Source organism: Myotis yumanensis, unplaced genomic scaffold (assembly GCF_028538775.1).
Source record: "Myotis yumanensis isolate MYYU_CA2020_CCGP unplaced genomic scaffold, mMyoYum1.0.hap1 SCAF_2, whole genome shotgun sequence".
NCBI classification, from domain to species: domain Eukaryota; kingdom Metazoa; phylum Chordata; class Mammalia; order Chiroptera; family Vespertilionidae; genus Myotis; species Myotis yumanensis.
In genome coordinates this window covers 4,105,884-4,122,123 of record NW_027223753.1, presented here as the reverse complement: position 1 = coordinate 4,122,123, position 16,240 = coordinate 4,105,884, and the positions used below count along the sequence as shown (strand labels likewise).

At 48.0% G+C, this 16,240-nt stretch overlaps 1 protein-coding gene across 5 annotated transcripts in view; it reads right to left on the bottom strand.

Annotated features, from left to right (window-relative positions):
• PER3 (period circadian regulator 3) overlaps positions 1 to 16,240 on the bottom strand; it is a 54,528-nt gene that overhangs the window by 25,271 nt on the left and 13,017 nt on the right. For all 5 annotated transcript variants that reach the window (XR_011470180.1, XR_011470181.1, XM_070404001.1 and 2 more), the window contains exons 9-16: positions 15,794 to 15,900; positions 15,409 to 15,565; positions 13,224 to 13,329; positions 12,177 to 12,305; positions 11,677 to 11,803; positions 5,230 to 5,362; positions 1,115 to 1,236; positions 696 to 869 (exon numbers count right to left, since the gene is read on the bottom strand). Coding sequence is in view for 3 of the 5 variants with exons in the window: in XM_070404001.1 (XP_070260102.1) it covers positions 696 to 869; positions 1,115 to 1,236; positions 5,230 to 5,362; positions 11,677 to 11,803; positions 12,177 to 12,305; positions 13,224 to 13,329; positions 15,409 to 15,565; positions 15,794 to 15,900 (1,055 nt within the window). In the remaining 2 variants the exon portion in view is untranslated. The remainder of the gene's footprint in view (positions 1 to 695; positions 870 to 1,114; positions 1,237 to 5,229; positions 5,363 to 11,676; positions 11,804 to 12,176; positions 12,306 to 13,223; positions 13,330 to 15,408; positions 15,566 to 15,793; positions 15,901 to 16,240) is intronic.

The window sequence follows — 16,240 nt, the reverse complement described above, 5'->3', positions numbered from 1 at the left end:
GCGATCTTTGGCTCATTACCAACGCCACCTAATCCCACAGCAGTTCCGTCTCCGGTCTTTCCCACCAACCACAGTTCGCCTGCCAGGACTGCGCTCTCCATCTCCAAGGGGGTGTGAGCCCCAAGGAGCTAAATCTCTGTGACAGACTAAGGACAGGGAGTGTACACGGTCAGCTCAGCACGTGCTGACTAACTCACCACAGAACTAGTACGGTCAGCTCAGCACGTGCTAACTCACCACGGAACTAGCAAAGATAAATTAGAGCTCATCCGAAAACCTGATTTAACACGTCACTATTTCTTCACCCACCAAATTGTTATGAGTAACAAAAAAGTCAAAGAATAGGAGGCCGTAGAAAGGAATAAGAAGAAGACATCATCCAAGTAATTGACCAAGTCATTATACTGTTAAAGGAGCGTGGTCAGACCCACACGGAACTCCCTGTGTATACGTATGATCTCTCTAGGCCGACGACAGTCCAAGTTTGAAACCTCTTTCCAGGTCAACATCGTGGCCTAAGCTGCATTAGCAACTCTAGTTGAGGGACGTAAGAAATACAGTCCAACATGTATGTACGTAGATAACCAGCATGACACTTCCAAAAGCTGAGAAGTTACTAAGTAAACGGTACAAACGACTTTCTCACGGTAGCGTATCCATGTGGAATGTATCTGAGGTCAAAGGTGACGTGGTACCTGGCTCTGGGGGCGGGGCGTGGACCATGGTGCTGCTGTAGCTGCACTGGCTGATGCCGGAGCCCAGGCTCGGCGCCGCCCTGGCCTCGGTCCGCGCAGCTCCGCCCTCGGCACCGGTGGACCGTCCGTGAGCTGGCACTTCTGGTGAAGGGACGGATGGGATCCGAGACGCAGCTGCGGATGTGAGAGAGACCGACAGTGAAAAGAAAAACTCCCGACAGGAAGTTTATGTTAGAAACCAAATGGCTTACGTACATTTATAACATAAATAACAACCTCCGGGCCATAAAGAGGACCGTGGAGCTCAGATCATGTGTGATTACAATGAAATATTGGAAGTTGGAAAATTAAAGAGAAACAGAGGGCAGGGGTGGCTTTGCCGTGACTTTTTATCCAAGTACGAAGGGCGTCCCCGCTACCTCGCAAGGCGTGGGCATCGTCTGCCTTGTGGGCCTGCCGGTCGTCTTCCGAGGACGAAGTGGTATTTGTGCAGGAGATACACTTTCTCTTCAGAGCTGGGGTGCGGCAGCTCCTCAGGTATCTGCAAGGACAGCACGAGGGACAGGCTGAGGACGGGACTCCCCCCGACCCCTAACGGCCTCTCCCTCTGCTTTTCTCGCACCGCTTCTGTTTGGGAAACATGTACTTCCTTTTATGTATTCGTGTATTGAGTACATCTGACAAGTAACACTGCATATATCTAAGGCAGTGATGGCGAACCTTTTGAGCTCGGCGTGTCAGCATTTTGAAAAACCCTAACTCAACTCTGGTGCCGTGTCACATATAGAAATTTTTTGATATTTGCAACCATAGTAAAACAAAGACTTATATTTTTGACATTTATTTTATATATTTAAATGCCATTTAACAAAGAAAAATCAACCACAAAAATGAGTTTGCGTGTTACCTCTGACACGTGTGTCATAGGTTCGCCATCACTGATCTAAGGAGTCCAGTGTGTACTCTGACCTGTTTACAGAATGTCACATTATCGCCCGAGTAGAGCTATTGATCACCTTCCACAAGAGAGCGCCATGTTCCTGTGTGTGTTCACCATACTGTTCATCACATCCCCACGGCTTATTTACACTCGTGAGAAGTCTGTGCCCTTACACACCCACCACGTCGGTCCACCACGCTGAATAACATCCGACTGTGTACAGACCACACTTTAAATCCACCGGCTGGCGGGCATTCGGTTGTTTCCGTGTCCTGCTATCGTGACAATGCTGCGATAAACATGGGAGTGCAGCTATCTGGCCAGAACCCTGTTTTCATTTCCTTTGGGTACAGAGTGGAAGGTGAACGGCTGAACTGTATGAGATTTTTAATTTCTGATCAGCTTCCGTACTGCTTCCCATGGAGGTTGATCTACGTTTCCACCAGCAACGTGGAAGCTTCCTTCCCACGTCCTACTTCTCGTCTTCTCGATGGCACCCACCCTAACCGGTGGGAGGTGCCACCTCATTCTTGTGGCTTTGGTTTGCTTGTCCACAATGGTTAGCGATGTCGAGCATCATCTCATGTGCGTGTCGGCCATTCGTGTCTCCTCCTTGGAGAAATGTCTGTTTAGTTCTTCTGCCCATTTTTAGCTCAGACTGCTTTTTGTTGTTGCTGAGTTCTTCATACTTTCTTGACATTAACCTCTTAGTGACACAGGGTTTGCGGCACGTTCTTCCGTTCCGTAGGCCATCTTTTCGTCTTGTCTCTTTGATGTGCCTGTGCAGAAGCTCTGGGGTTGGATGTGTTCCACTTGTTAGTATTTGCTGTTGTCCATGCTTTTGGCGTCATATATAAAAAAACCACTGCCAAGCATAGATCGGTGAGCTCCTCCCCGTCTTCCCCCAGGAGTGTAACGGTACCAGGTCCTATGTTTCAGTGCTAGCCCGTTCTGAGTTAATTTTTCTGTGTATTAGACAGGGTCCCCTCTCACTGCTCTGCACGTGTTTCTCCAATTTGCCCAGCAGTCTGTAGAGAAACTTTCCTTGTTCTGTCAGGCACTCTAGGCTCCCTTGTCAGATGTTAACTGAACATACACACCAGGATTTGACTTTGGGCTCTCCATTCTGTCCCATTGGTCCATGTGTCTATTTGCGTGCCTGTGTCACACTGTTTTTATGACTGTAACTCTGTAGTATAGTTTGAAATCTGCAAGTGTGATATCTCTGCATGTCTTTTTCCCCTCAGAATTGCTTTGGCTATAAGGGGTCTTTTGTGACTCTGCAAGAATTTTAGATTGTTAATTTCTGGAAAGAATGCCTTTGATGGGGATGGCACTGACTCTGTAGACAGCTTTGGGTAGTCTGGCCGGTTAACAATATTAATCTTTCCTACCCATGAACATGGATGCCTTTCCATTTGCTGTGTCTCCAATTTCTTTCAGCAAAGTCTTGTAGTTCTCCTTGTACAGATCTCTCACTTCCGTGGTTAAATTTACTCCGAAGCATTTTATTGTTTGGATGCTATCATTTCTTTTTCAGGTGCTTTGTCTTTAGTAAAAAGGAAAGCAATTGATTTCCACATGTTGACTTTGTATCCATCACTTTACTGAAACTGTAATTCTAACAGCTTCCTGACTCTGGGATTTCCTACATACAAGTTCATATCATAGCTAACAGCACCAATTTTACCTTTTCTTTTCCAAATTGGATGCCTTTTATTTTGTTGTCTTGCCTAATTGCTCTAGCTAGGACTCCCAGTATTATGTTGACTGTTGTTACTGAACTTAGAGAAAACACTTCCAATTTTTCTCCAGTGAGTATAACGTTAGCTGTGAGTTGTATATGGCCTTCGCTATGTTAAGGTATGTTCCTTCTATACCCAATCTGCTAAGGGTTTTTATTATAAAAGGACGCTGTATTTTTCAAATGCTTTTTCTGCATTCCAGGGATAAATTCCACTTGGTCATAAGATATAATCTTTTTAACGTATAATTAGCTAATATTTGTTGAGAATTTTTGCATCTACATTCATCAAGGGTATTGGTCTACAGTTTTCTTTCCCTGTGGTACCCTTCTCTCTTTTGGTAGAATAGTAACGCTGACTGCCCCTTCCTGGATCACCCTTCCTCTTCGGTTGGCTTTCTGCGTGGTACCCGATGGCGCTCAGAGGGTTTATGCACTTTTGAAAAATCGGAGTTCTCGCTTTCCTTCAGCCTTCATCACTTCCAGATTCCCATCTCGCACCTCATTAACCATCTCTTCCATCTGACCTGCTACTTTTCCAACGCCTGCTGTATCTCATTCACTGAATTCTTCAGTTCCAGAGTTAGTGTGGTTATTTTTTGGAATTTTAACCTCTTTGGTGAAGTCTTCCTTCTGTCTTTAACTTCACTCCCGAGAGCATGGCACTGCCCTCTGAGCTCTCTGAAGCTTGAATTTCTTCCCAACAGCTGCTTTGGATTCCCGACCAGTTCGATGCCTTTCGGGTGGAGCTGGCTGCTGGGAAATGGCTATTTCCTTTCTGTGATCCTGCACTGCGTGCTTTTCATGCTGTTTGATGAAAAGTGCATCCCCACTGCATCTGAAGCAGCAAACACCGTTCTCATTGAGACAAGGCCTAGTAGATTCTAACAGTTCAACAGGTTGGCAATTAGACGCTTCCTTTCATTGTCCACAAGGTGGGGATACGGCCATGTTTTTGGTTTGTCCTACCTGAGCTAAGGTTGAGAGTACATGCGTTTTAACAAAGCTGCCGAGAGAGAAAACACAAGGGCGGGAGCAGAGCGGGGAGAACTGTGTACTCGGCACTTGGGGCTTTAGTGTGCCCTGGCCCGACAGAGAGGCTCAAGTTGGGTTGGGGTCCCCAGAGGTTCGCGGCAGAACTCTTGCCGGAATCTTGGGCCCTTTCCTTCAGTTCTCTCCCCTGCCCACTCCCCACAGCTTTCCCTGCACCTGCCCCCCGCCCCCCACCGTCACTGTGGTCTCTCCTCAGAGAGCAGAGATCCCTGCAACTGCAGACCCAGGGCTGGGCCGACTCCCTCCCCACCTTCACCCTCCACATCCTCTGCCTGCCCATGGCGCTGCCCTCTCGCTGCCACTCCCGTGGTCCACGCCACCCACTCTCCGGTGCACAGGTGGGTGGATCTCTCGGTGTCCGGTCTGCTGTGCGCGGCACTTTTTACGGTGATGGATGTCCAGTTCGTTGGAAATTGAAGGAGAGAGAAAAAGCAACTCCCGCTCCCAAGCTGCTGACTTGCACTTCCTTTGATGGGGTCCTCCCTGGCCATCGGCCGGAGTCACTGGTGTTCCCTCTCTTTTCCCACGGTCCAGAATTAATCTTCACATCTTACATCCTCTCCATTCGACAAGCAGAGGCCTTGTCTTCTCCATTCCTTCCAAACCAGGAATGCATCTTCTAACTGTCTGCACCCCCGGAATGCTGAGCATATTATGGACGGTATGTGAGGGGCAGCCCATGGTATCTACTGATTTACAGTGAAAAACCAAGCCACAGCTATTAAAAATGACACAAGGGCTCCACAGGGCCATGTGTGCCTTCGGAAAAACGTGTTCTCAGAACGCGGGCTTCCTACCTGATGACACCGTCGATGCAGTTGATTTGCTGGTAGGAGGGGCGATGCTGGTCTTTCCTCAAACCCTGACAAGACTCAGTGCGCACGCTCTCACTCTTCCAGGGCCGTACGGGAGACAAGGCCTCCTGCTCACCTAAAAGAGAATGAAAGTATGTACAATTACAAGTGCATTATTTTTAAGAACATATACTGGTTCAGCAAGATTAAATCATGGTAATTTAGAATAAATATATTCAGTAGAGTATCATGCAGCCATTAACAATGAGCACAGATCTAAATGCACTGACGCAGAAAGGTATCCACATAGAAGGACTGCATGAAGGACTACATTATGCCATTAGTTAGGTCATAGCCCACGCTATCTTGGGTTCCCTCTACATTTTGGGGTGGGATGAGGTATACAGATCCATGATTTTTAACAAAAGTACAAAAAGCTGTGTATTCACCACCAGAGTAAGAAACTGAACATTTCCGTCACTCCGACAGCTCCCTCCCACTCCTCTCTTGTAGTAGATTCCTTCCCCAATGCTAACAAATACTGATGTTTTCCAAATGGAAACAGACAGTATGTCATCTTCTGGTTCTGGCTTCCTTCATTTAGCAAAATGCTCTGAGGACCCTGTGTGTGTGAATGCAGCCCCTCCTGTGTTGGGAGGATTCCATCATGTGGGCGTGCCACAGGCCACCCGCTCACCTGTGAAATGACATCAACGCTGCTTCCTAGTTTTGGCAAGCGGGAGTAAGTGTGGTGAACATTCGCAGACAGTTTCTGTAGGGCCTTGAGTTTTTATTTCACTTGTGTGAATGACTAAGAGGGAACTGCTGAATGATATGGTAAGAGTATGTTTAACTTTATAAGAAACAGCCTATTTTTCCAAAGTGGCTGTACAATTTTACCATTACCTTCAGGAATATGTGAGAGTTTCAGTTACTTTGAAATCTTGCCAGAACTTGGTATTGTCAGTTTTTTCTTTTAATTTCAGCCTTTCCAATAGGTGTGTGATGGTATTTCAAACAGTTTTAATTTCCTAACGGCTAATGAGATTGAACATTTTCTTTTCATATATTATTTGCCATCTGTATAACATCTGGAAAACTGTTAGGTTCTCTTGATAATTTTAAATTGCATTATCTTCCTATTGCTGAATTTTTGAGAGTTCTTTATATATTCTGGATAAAAACTATTTCATGTATAATTTGCAAATATTTTGTCTTTTCACCATCTTACTGAGGGCTTATCAAAGTCTTTCAAAGAGAAGTTTTTAATTTTGACAAAGTCCAGTTTATCTTGATGACTACCCCACATGCCCTTGAGAGAAATATGCACTATGTTCTTGATTGAAGTGTTCCGTAACATCGACGAGGCCAATCCTGTTGACAGTTGTTCAGGTGTCGTGAATCTTTGCTAGTTTTCTACTTGGCTCACTGATTTCAGAGAGAGGTATGTGGCATGTTCCCGCTATCGCTGCGGATTTGTTCCTCTTGAAGCTTTTACCGGCGTTTGCTCTGTGCATTGTGAAGCTCTGAGGTTCGGTGCAGAGGTGTTTAAATTGTTACGCTTTCAGAGAATCGACCCTCTGGCCGTGCAATACCCCCTGAAGCCCTGCTCATGCTCCTGACTCCCTGTCCATTCTGCCTGACCTAATGCAGCTTCCCAGCTTTCTCTGATCCTTGTTGGCACAGTCTCTCTCTCCTGGCCTTTTGTTCTTAACCGGGTTTTGTTTTAAAGGATTGATTTTTTTTTTTTAATATATTTTATTGATTTTTCACAGAGAGGAAGGGAGAGAGATAGATAGTCAGAAACATCGATGGGAGAGAAACATCGATCAGCTGCCTCCTGCACATCTCCCACTGGGGATGTGCCCGTAACCCAGGTACATGCCCTTGACCGGAATCGAACCTGGGACCTTTCAGTCCGCAGGCCGACGCTCTACCCACTGAGCCAAACCGGTTTCGGCTAAAGGATGGATTCTTACAGGTGACATACATCTGCATCTTCCCTTTCCATCTACTTTGATCATTCCCAACTCCTAACTGGTAAACTGCGTTCACGGTCAGTGTGACTACTGATACAGCTGGACTCATACAAACCATCCTGCCAGCTGTTTTCCACCTGTTCCAGCTGGTTTATCACGTCTCTTTTCACCTCCTTTTTATGCCTCATGTTGGGGTGTTTTAAATTCTATTCTATCTCCTCTACTGACATTGTTTCCACTTCTTTAAAAACGTTTTGTAATAACTGTCCTAAAGTCTACAATATATATCATTAAGGATCCAGTTTCTACCTCCAAATGACATCTACTTCAGGTGCACGTTAAGGACGTTACGACGGTACCGCCCTGGGCCTGCGGTGTTTTCACATGAACCACAAATGCAGAACACGGTTTTTGTTTCTGTCAGTTGCCTTTTAGAACGATTAAAAGTAAGTGAAAAGTAGAACTGACTTTACCTCCATTTATTCCATTTCCAGTGCTTTTCATTACTTTGTATGGACTTGAGTCTTAAGTCTGTACTGTATTCCTTTTACCGTCAGAAACCCCGTTAGCATTCCTTACGGAGTAAATCTGCTGGCAGTAAGTTCCCAGTTTTTATCTGAGGAAATCTTTACATCTCCCTCACTTCTGAAAGGCAGTTCCCAGCAGGTGAAAACTCTACACCGACCGTTTCTCCTTTGAAGACTCTATTGTCTTCTAGGCTGCACGGTTCCTGCAGAAGTGTCGGCTGTCATCCTGACCTTTGCTTCTCTGGACACGACCTGTGCTTTCCTCTGGCTGCCTTCAAGCCGGCCTTTTTCTTTTCAGCAGTTTGACTAGGCTACGCTCCAGTGAGTGCTTTTATTCGTGGTGGGTGTTTTTTCTTTTTCTGTCTGGTGTTTCCACTACTCAGTGTTCTTTGGATTTGTGGAAAACCTCGGCCATCACTTCTTCAAGTACTTCTTGTGAGATTCTAATATTCATCTGGCAGAACACTTGATACTGTCCCTCAGTTCTTAAGATGCTCTAGTCTGTATTTTTATTTCTCGCTGCGTTTCGGTTTGTGCAGTTTCTGTTTTTCTATCTTCAAATTGACGGCTCCTTTTCTCAATCGAGTGCCCGTCGCCGGCATATCTTCTTCTGTCTAGCACTCCCAGCTCTGCCATTCGGTCCTGTCTGCCCCATCTCCGTGCCGTGATGGCCCAGGGAGTCCTGCATGTTGCCTGCTTTGTCCATGAAAGCCTTTAATGTGTTGTTCACAGTTATGTTAAATTCCCCGTCCGAGTGTCCCAGCACCTGTGTCATCTCTGACTTAATCTGACAACTGCTTTGTCTCCTGGGAGTTTTTGCTTTTCCATTTGCTTTGCCATCTGTTGAAAGGTGAACATCTTCCTTTTTTGATGGAAAAGGACAGTAGAGACTGGGCGCGTCCCCCCTGCTAGCCCTGTGTTTGAGTTAATCTTGTTAAGGTTTAGGCCCGGGTTCAGGTGGGCTGTTGCCATGGTTTTGCTCCATGTGCTAGGTTTCCGATTGCTCTGAAGACACGTGGTGCTTCAGGGGGCTGTTTGCTGGACGGCTTTTTTCCAGTGTTTGCCCCACCGTCAGCTTTTGGCCTTCCCTTGCTTCGCGCCTCAGAGAACGTCTGTCTCTTGCCAGTTACCTGCTTCAGTTCCCAGTGCGCGGCACCCAGTGCACGCATCCCCTCTCCCTGCAGGTGTGGTCTCTCCTCAGAATCGGGCCTGCTGGCCGCCCTGGATCCTCAGCACCGACAGGTGCAAGAAAGGCCAGGAGCCTGACAGGTGCTGCTCAGTGGCTGAGCGTCGACCATGAACCAAGAGGCAGCCAGTTTGATTCCTGGTCAGGGGTTATGTCCGGGTTGTGGGCTCCATCGCTGGAGGGGGTTGCAGCAGGCAGCCAATCGGTGATGTCTCTCTCTCACTGATGTTTCCACCTTCCTAACCCTCTCACTTCCTCTCTCTCTAAAAATCAATAAAAACATCTATATATATATAAACAGGTAATATGCAAATTAGCCGGGCGTCACGACTGCTCAGGAGGAGCTGTGCGTGCAGATGGGCGGGAGGGGACTGTGTGCAGCCCCCACCCCAACGGACACACAAAAGGGGTGGGAGTGTGCTCCAAGCGGTTGTGGTGTGGCTCAGAGCATGCCCCCGGTGGGTGGTGGCCGTGGCCAGAGCGAAGCAGCCCTGGTCCCAGATGCCTGCCAGCGGCAGCCGGAGCAAAGCAACCCTGGTCCTGGGTGCCGGAGGGAAGCCAGTGCCGGCACCCAGGGGAAGGAAGGCCTATTCTTGCACAAATCTTCGTGCATCGGGCCTCTAGTTTCAAAATAAGAAAGACAGACCATGAGCTTGCTGTCCATCTGGCTTCCTTCCTCTGCGTTTGGAATGATGCTCACCCCAGCTCTCCCTGCGCAGAACCAAACTCACGCTCTCTCTGAGTCACTTCCGTTTACAGATCGTCTGTTTCCACTCGGGCATCGCATCCGCCCCGAAGAGGGACATTCAGTGTTCCCTAATTCCCCAGTTACGGCGCCGGCACTGGCTTCGGTCCATGGAGCTGATGAAGGGCTTTCTCTCTTTGTTGCTCCTTGCCCCTCCACAGTAAGTTCTAAAGTGTCCCTTCTTACTGTTCTTTAAAGTGTAGCCTGCCCTTGTAAGAAAGGTAAACCCAAAAACCTAACGCCCGACGTGCCTGTTGGCTCAGCACCCTGTACATAACGCTGCACACAATGACCATTTAGTGTTCCACTGGTGTGAATCACCACTCAATTTCTAACGTTCAAGATGTAACATTTTATTCTTACGTTGCGTACTTATTTCTCTTCAGTAAGGAGCACCAGATTTTTTTTACTTGGTTCTTTAAGCTTGTAGGTTTTAAATGTTAATAAAATCAAGTTGCCCAGCCAGTGTGGCTCAATGGCTGAACATCAAGCTATGAACCAGGTCACCCGTGCCTGGGTTCCGTGCTTAAGCCACAGTAGGGGGCGTGCAGGAGGCAACCAATCAATGATTCTCTCTCGTCACTGATGTTTCTATCTCTCTCTCCCTCTCCCTTCCTCTCTGAAATCAATTAAAATATTTATATAACATGAGTTCTCCCGAGTCATACCAAATGGCAATGGATTTTCCTTCCCCGCAAAATCCCATCCTATGTGTGTCCGAGTCAAGTGCAGCATAAATATAAGGAGCAGGAAAATTTCAGTGTCTAAAATAGCAGCACAGGTACACAGTGAGGCCCAGCTTAACCTTTATCTAATGACACACGACGGCAGACTGAGGTCTGCTGAAATACTCAGCCTCCAATCACCAGTCCCGATGTGTTACCAGGCGACGGGCGAGAAGAAGCAGAGCAAAGCAAAGCAGGAGGGGAGAAAGGTCTCCACTCGGAGAGAAACACAGAGGTCAGGACACCGAACTGTGGCACCAGCACGAGGCCTAGGCCAGGGCAGCCCGAGTGGCCTGACTTGACCAGATGACAAAGAAAACAGTCACAAAATGTAGATTTAAAATCTACCCAAAGAACCTTCTCTGCCAAGACATGGGATAGTGATCCGCGTCAAGAAAGATGTTTAAGATGAACTCTCCTGTAGAGAGGAAACCTGATGGTTTCAAGGGTCAGGAAGAGCTGTGCCTTCTACTTGTGCCCTGACGTCCACAGAGGAAAGAGAAAGCCTCCACCTGGTGAAGAACACACGGAGGATGGACCTGCTAGCCCCGAGGGCACCCTATGGCTCTGGTGAGATCACTGCAGGCGCAGGAGTCTGATGTTTGCTGTGCAGATCATGTCAAACCCTAAAATACAGCAGCCATTGTCACGGACCTTGGAGACAACGTCACCTCTGCTCTAAGACAGCCACATCTGACCATGAGTCACAGTGAGGTGCCCAAAATCTGTAACGACTCCCAAAATCATACTAATATTCGGGGAGAGAGATAAAGGGAAAGTTAGCTAATTAAAAGGTCAATATAATTTGATGTCTACATTATTGGACTTTCCTGTGCCGTATATGCAAGTCGGTTACATTTTTAAAATACTGCCATTATCACAACTAACTTAAAAGCTGATTCTTCTGGAGCACAGCTTACCTATATTTGAGGAAAGTATACGTGTGTCGGAAAAATGCCAAGTTTTTCATTCAACTCAGGTCTGGAGCATTGTCCACGCGTTTGAAATGACACTAAGGGATTAGTGTTTCTGAAACGTGTTCTAAACTGACTCCTGGTTTGCAGAGAGCTCATGGGCGGAATCTGTGAATGTGCTGGTATTGTCAGAAACATCGCCTCTTTAGGAGCCGTAACTGTAACTACCTTCCCATCCCCCTCAGCTTCCAGGCCAGTACTTGCTGCTGCCGCTATCACCACGATGACGACGGGACAAGTGACTGCGGAAAGCGCAGCACCACCCATGTCCACGCAGAGGCCAGACGCGGGGGAGGGGGGCCCCGCTGACTCACCACTGGGCCGTCCTGCGTGCGTCCCCACCGCTGGCTTGTTGGGGGGTTTGGCCATGGACTCGATGTACAGCTGCTGCCCCAGGGTTTTAATTTTGTTTACACTGGCATAGACCTGCTGCAAAGTCAACTTGGGGAAAAGAACGAAATATGTCTCACATATGATCACATGAACATGACAAGATACATGACCAGAATACATGAAACTTCTGGTTCCCCGAACACGTGGTGATGAAAAGCACAGGAATGGCCTTAGTTCCATCTCCCACCAGTTCACCCGACAGCACACATCTGTGCACACTCTGCTGGTCTGCAGAAAGCACACTATTAATGCAACCACCACTTTCCAAGGGGAGGTTTTCTTTTTAGTTTCCCACGCCAGGGTGGGTGGGAATGGCTCCCAGCAGGCAGGGCTGCGGGTCCAGGCGACTCTGAGCTACAGGCCAGCCCCGCGACGCCTCGCAGGCACCAGGGTTGGGGAGAACCAGGCGCCGCCCACTCACCGGCTCCTTCTGGGCGTCCTCCGCCCCCGGCCCGCTGGACTCGCCGGATGAGGCCACGCTGACGTGCTGCTCCTGGGACCCGCTGCTCCCCAGGCTGCTGTAGCCACTGGAGACGCTCCCGTGGACTGGCTGCAAGGACACAGGTCCGATTTGGGGTTGACTATCTTGTGGTCGGGTGGGGGGGGGGGGGGGGGGGGAGACACGCAGCACGACCCACTCAGAGCTTACCTAAACTCATCATAAAATAAGACTAATATTTCTGACACCCTAAAGTAGGCTTGCGAGGGTTGATGCTTTTAACCCTATGTCTGACATGAAAGACAGTCCCCTCATTTCAGTAATTTTCAAGGGCGAAGTCTAGTTTCTAATCTAAGAGGGTATTTCTGGAACCGAAAATGTTGTTTTAAAGCCATAATATAATTTTCCCAAATATGAAAATCACTTGTTCTTTACGCTGCGCTTAGAGCAGACAGAACAAATGAAATACACACCCCAGTCCCCACGGACTTGACAGGTGCTTTACGGACCCGGAGCGTCTCTGAAAGACCTGCCACGCCAGCAGCACATCACAGTTGATGACGGAATCTCTAACGGAAACCATTTTGGGTCTTTGTTTCCAACAAGCAGTTTTTCCTACTTTTGCCTCATAACAACCAGATACTGAGACCGGCCAGGCTCGCCCCACCTTTAAAATGGGAACCATCCCCAAAACCCCGAACCCGAGGCTGAGCCCGGGGGAGGAGCCTGGGACACAGGAAGAATTCTCTCGCTCAGAAATGACTTCTCTGTCTCACTGTGACTCAGTTTCGTTGTCTTAAAATGGGTTTTTACAGAATATTCTGTGCATTTAACATAGAAAAATGGAAAAAAGATTAATAAAGTTACCTTTAAAAACAAAAAAGAGGAAGACAGAGATTTCTGGAATGCAGAGGGTAAGGATCTTTCTCTGCAGCTTATTTTTGTGAAGTGACTTTACTAGATGGGATATTACAATAAAACACAATTATGGGAATTCTATGTCCATTTTTAAAATCTCCCCCATCTTACCTGTAACAGAAGTTTGTGAATCTGTTCCTGTAATTCCGTTATGTCTTTGTCGTTATTGTCCATCTTGCTTATTCTGGCAGCAAAAACATCCTCGTTCAGCGGACTCCTACAAAACAGCACATGGAAGACTGGGTCAGGCGATTTAAAATTCATTTACAGCCCGGCCAGCATGGCTCGGTGGTTGAGCGTCAACCTATGAAACAGGAGGTCACGGTTCCATCCCCACTGTGGGGCGTGCAGGAGGCAGCCAATCAATGAGTCTCTCTCACCATTGATGTTTCTCTCTCTCTCACCATTGATGTTTCTCTCTCTCCTTCTCCTTTCCACTCTGAAATCAATAAAAATATATTTAAAAAAATAAAATTCATTTATAATGAAGTCTAAAGTGATCTTAAATATTCAAATAATAAATCTATGCTTTTACAAAGCAACTCTTTGATCCCAAACATAGAATATCTGCAGCTGAAATTCTATTCACGTGGGTAGAGAAAGCACTGATAGATGAACGAGACGGTTCAGGCTTCTCGAGTCCCTAGCTGCAGTCTCTCTCAGCTACGGTCGCTGTTGGTGTAAATCTCGATCAGGACACGGAACCTCCTCAGCTACTGGAACGTATTCACAACTGCTGGCCTCACAATGGAACGTCACCTGCGTAACCTACTGCAGGAATCTTCAGACCCTGAGACTGCCCAACACTGACTGTTTCAGGTACCTCCTGACCTAAGCTCTGCAGCCAAGTCGACTGCGACACACCCCGTGGTGAAGTGTGGCCGTCACACCCTTCGCGTCATCTGTGCTCGCGCCCTAGAACATGTTAAATCTTCCACCCGAATACAGCGAGGGGCAGGCAAGCCCCGGGACAGGAAGTGGACTGCCTGGCACGTGGCCAGGACCTTCTGAGCGACAGGCACCGTGCTGCCTCCCCACACACAGCAGGAGCGAGCCTTCTCCACCCCGTGACGCGCCCGGCACTGTGCCATGTGCGCTACCCGGTCCCACCTCCTCCGCCCGAGCTGGCCGCTGCGCCAGGTCACCCGGCTGCACGAGCAAGTGCGAACGGCGCCTGCGTCCCAGCATGAGGGTGAGGCCTCATTTCCACGCTTAAACAAGACATCGAAGGGCACCGATGGCCCAGCCCAGGAGCCTGCAGGTCAACTGTAAACGGGCCAAAAAGTCAGGGGACTGGGGGCTTCTTAGGCTCCGATATCGGGCCAGGCAGCTCTAGATCTGCTTCACCGATTCTGGTAAATGCGCAGGTAACGGTGATCAAACAGGCCCGAGTCAGCCCTGCTGGCAGGAAAGTCAGTATCACAGAGTCTAATTTTTAAAAATAACGATTTAATAAAATAGACACAAGGAAGTGGGATTTGACGGAAGCTGATAGAAAAAGTTTTATTTGCTCACTAAGCAGCACTTTAAAATTCTGAAAAGGAAAAAAAAAAAAAAATCTTACCCATAATCCCACTACCCCACACACAACCAAAAAGTCTATTTTATTTCCTTCTAATCTTGTCACATTTCATGGTTAGTGTGTGTGTGTTTTAGACGTAATTTTAATCATATGGTATAAATAACTTTATATGCTTTTTACATCTAATATGTCAACTCCCCATGTTCTACAATCTCTATAAAAATTTTTCTTGACCGCCAAAACTGGTTTGGCTCAGTGGATAGAGCGTCGGCCTGCGGACTGAAGGGTCCCAGGTTCAATTCCGGTCAAGGGCATGTACCTTGGTTGCGGGCACATCCCCAGTGGAAGATGTGCAGGAGGCAGCTGATCGATGTTTCTAACTCTCTATCTCTCTCCCTTCCTCTCTGTAAAAAATCAATAAAATATATTTAAAAAAAAAAATCTTTCTTGACCAACATACCATGTCAAGGAGACATTCCAGTTTAGTTAACGACGGACATTTGAGCTCCTCTAAGTCGGCCATTACGATTGTGTTGCAAACACATCTTTTTTAAAACAGCTTTTCTGTGTTTCGCCACATTTCCCTGAACGTCCCCAGGAGGGAAGCATCAGGCTGGGAGGGAAATCGCTCGTGGAAACTGCTTGTTGAAAGCACTAGGAGTCTGTCCGTCCGTCCGTCCGTCCGTCCGCCTGCTGCCTGATCAAGGGGGGAAGTGGAGGCAGGGATGACACCTGGTAAGAGTTTCTAGAAAACGAGGAAACTGGTGGACTCACGTCCGCACTCTGTGCCGGCCCATGATGAAGGACACCTTGCGGCTCCACGGGTCCACGAAGCCGGACCAGCTGGAATCCAGGGTGACGTAGTCGCCGTTGTGTGTGCAGAAGCGAACGGGGCGGTGCTCAGAGGGGGCGCGGCCCGCGGCCCGCAGCACTGCACCGGAGGGGACGGGAGAGGAGCTTACCCACACGTGACCACAAACGTCACTGTTAGGCAGTTACGGATCAATGTTCGGGACGTCCAAGTAGGAAAAAAAGGTGTGTGAGCAGTTTCCACACATTGCTCACCAGATTAAGGTAAAGGTTAAGCTCTAGTAAGAAATGAAAAAAAATTCGATCAACGATGAAGGAAAGAACCTCCTGCCCAGGCAGCAGCCCTCACCTTCCTGGTGGACGGCGACCATCAGAGCGCGGTCTTCCGGGTGCAGGTGCGCGAGGACGGACGTGCCGACCAGGTCCTGCGGCAGGTACCCCAGCAAAGGCACGGCCCTGGGCAGACGCAGGGCCACCGGTGAGACAGTTACACTTTAAAAACACGCCTTTCCTTCATTTAAACATGAGTCCACAGGTACATTGTAGAGAGCGCCTGGGAAGGCACACGGGCATTTCTTTAATTATTGGCAGCTGAAGCCAGTGGCCTTGGCAAAGCCACGTCCTGGAAACACGCTTTGCCAAAAGGCAGGAGTGTTGTCAGCTTGACCTTCAGCCCAGGTGCCAGGGGGAGGGTTTCATTATCTAAATCCAGTCAAGCACCAGGAATGAATACAACTCGGGCCCACCCAAGAATGCACGTAATCTCCTTTGTCTTGACTGTTAGTAAAACTTCCTG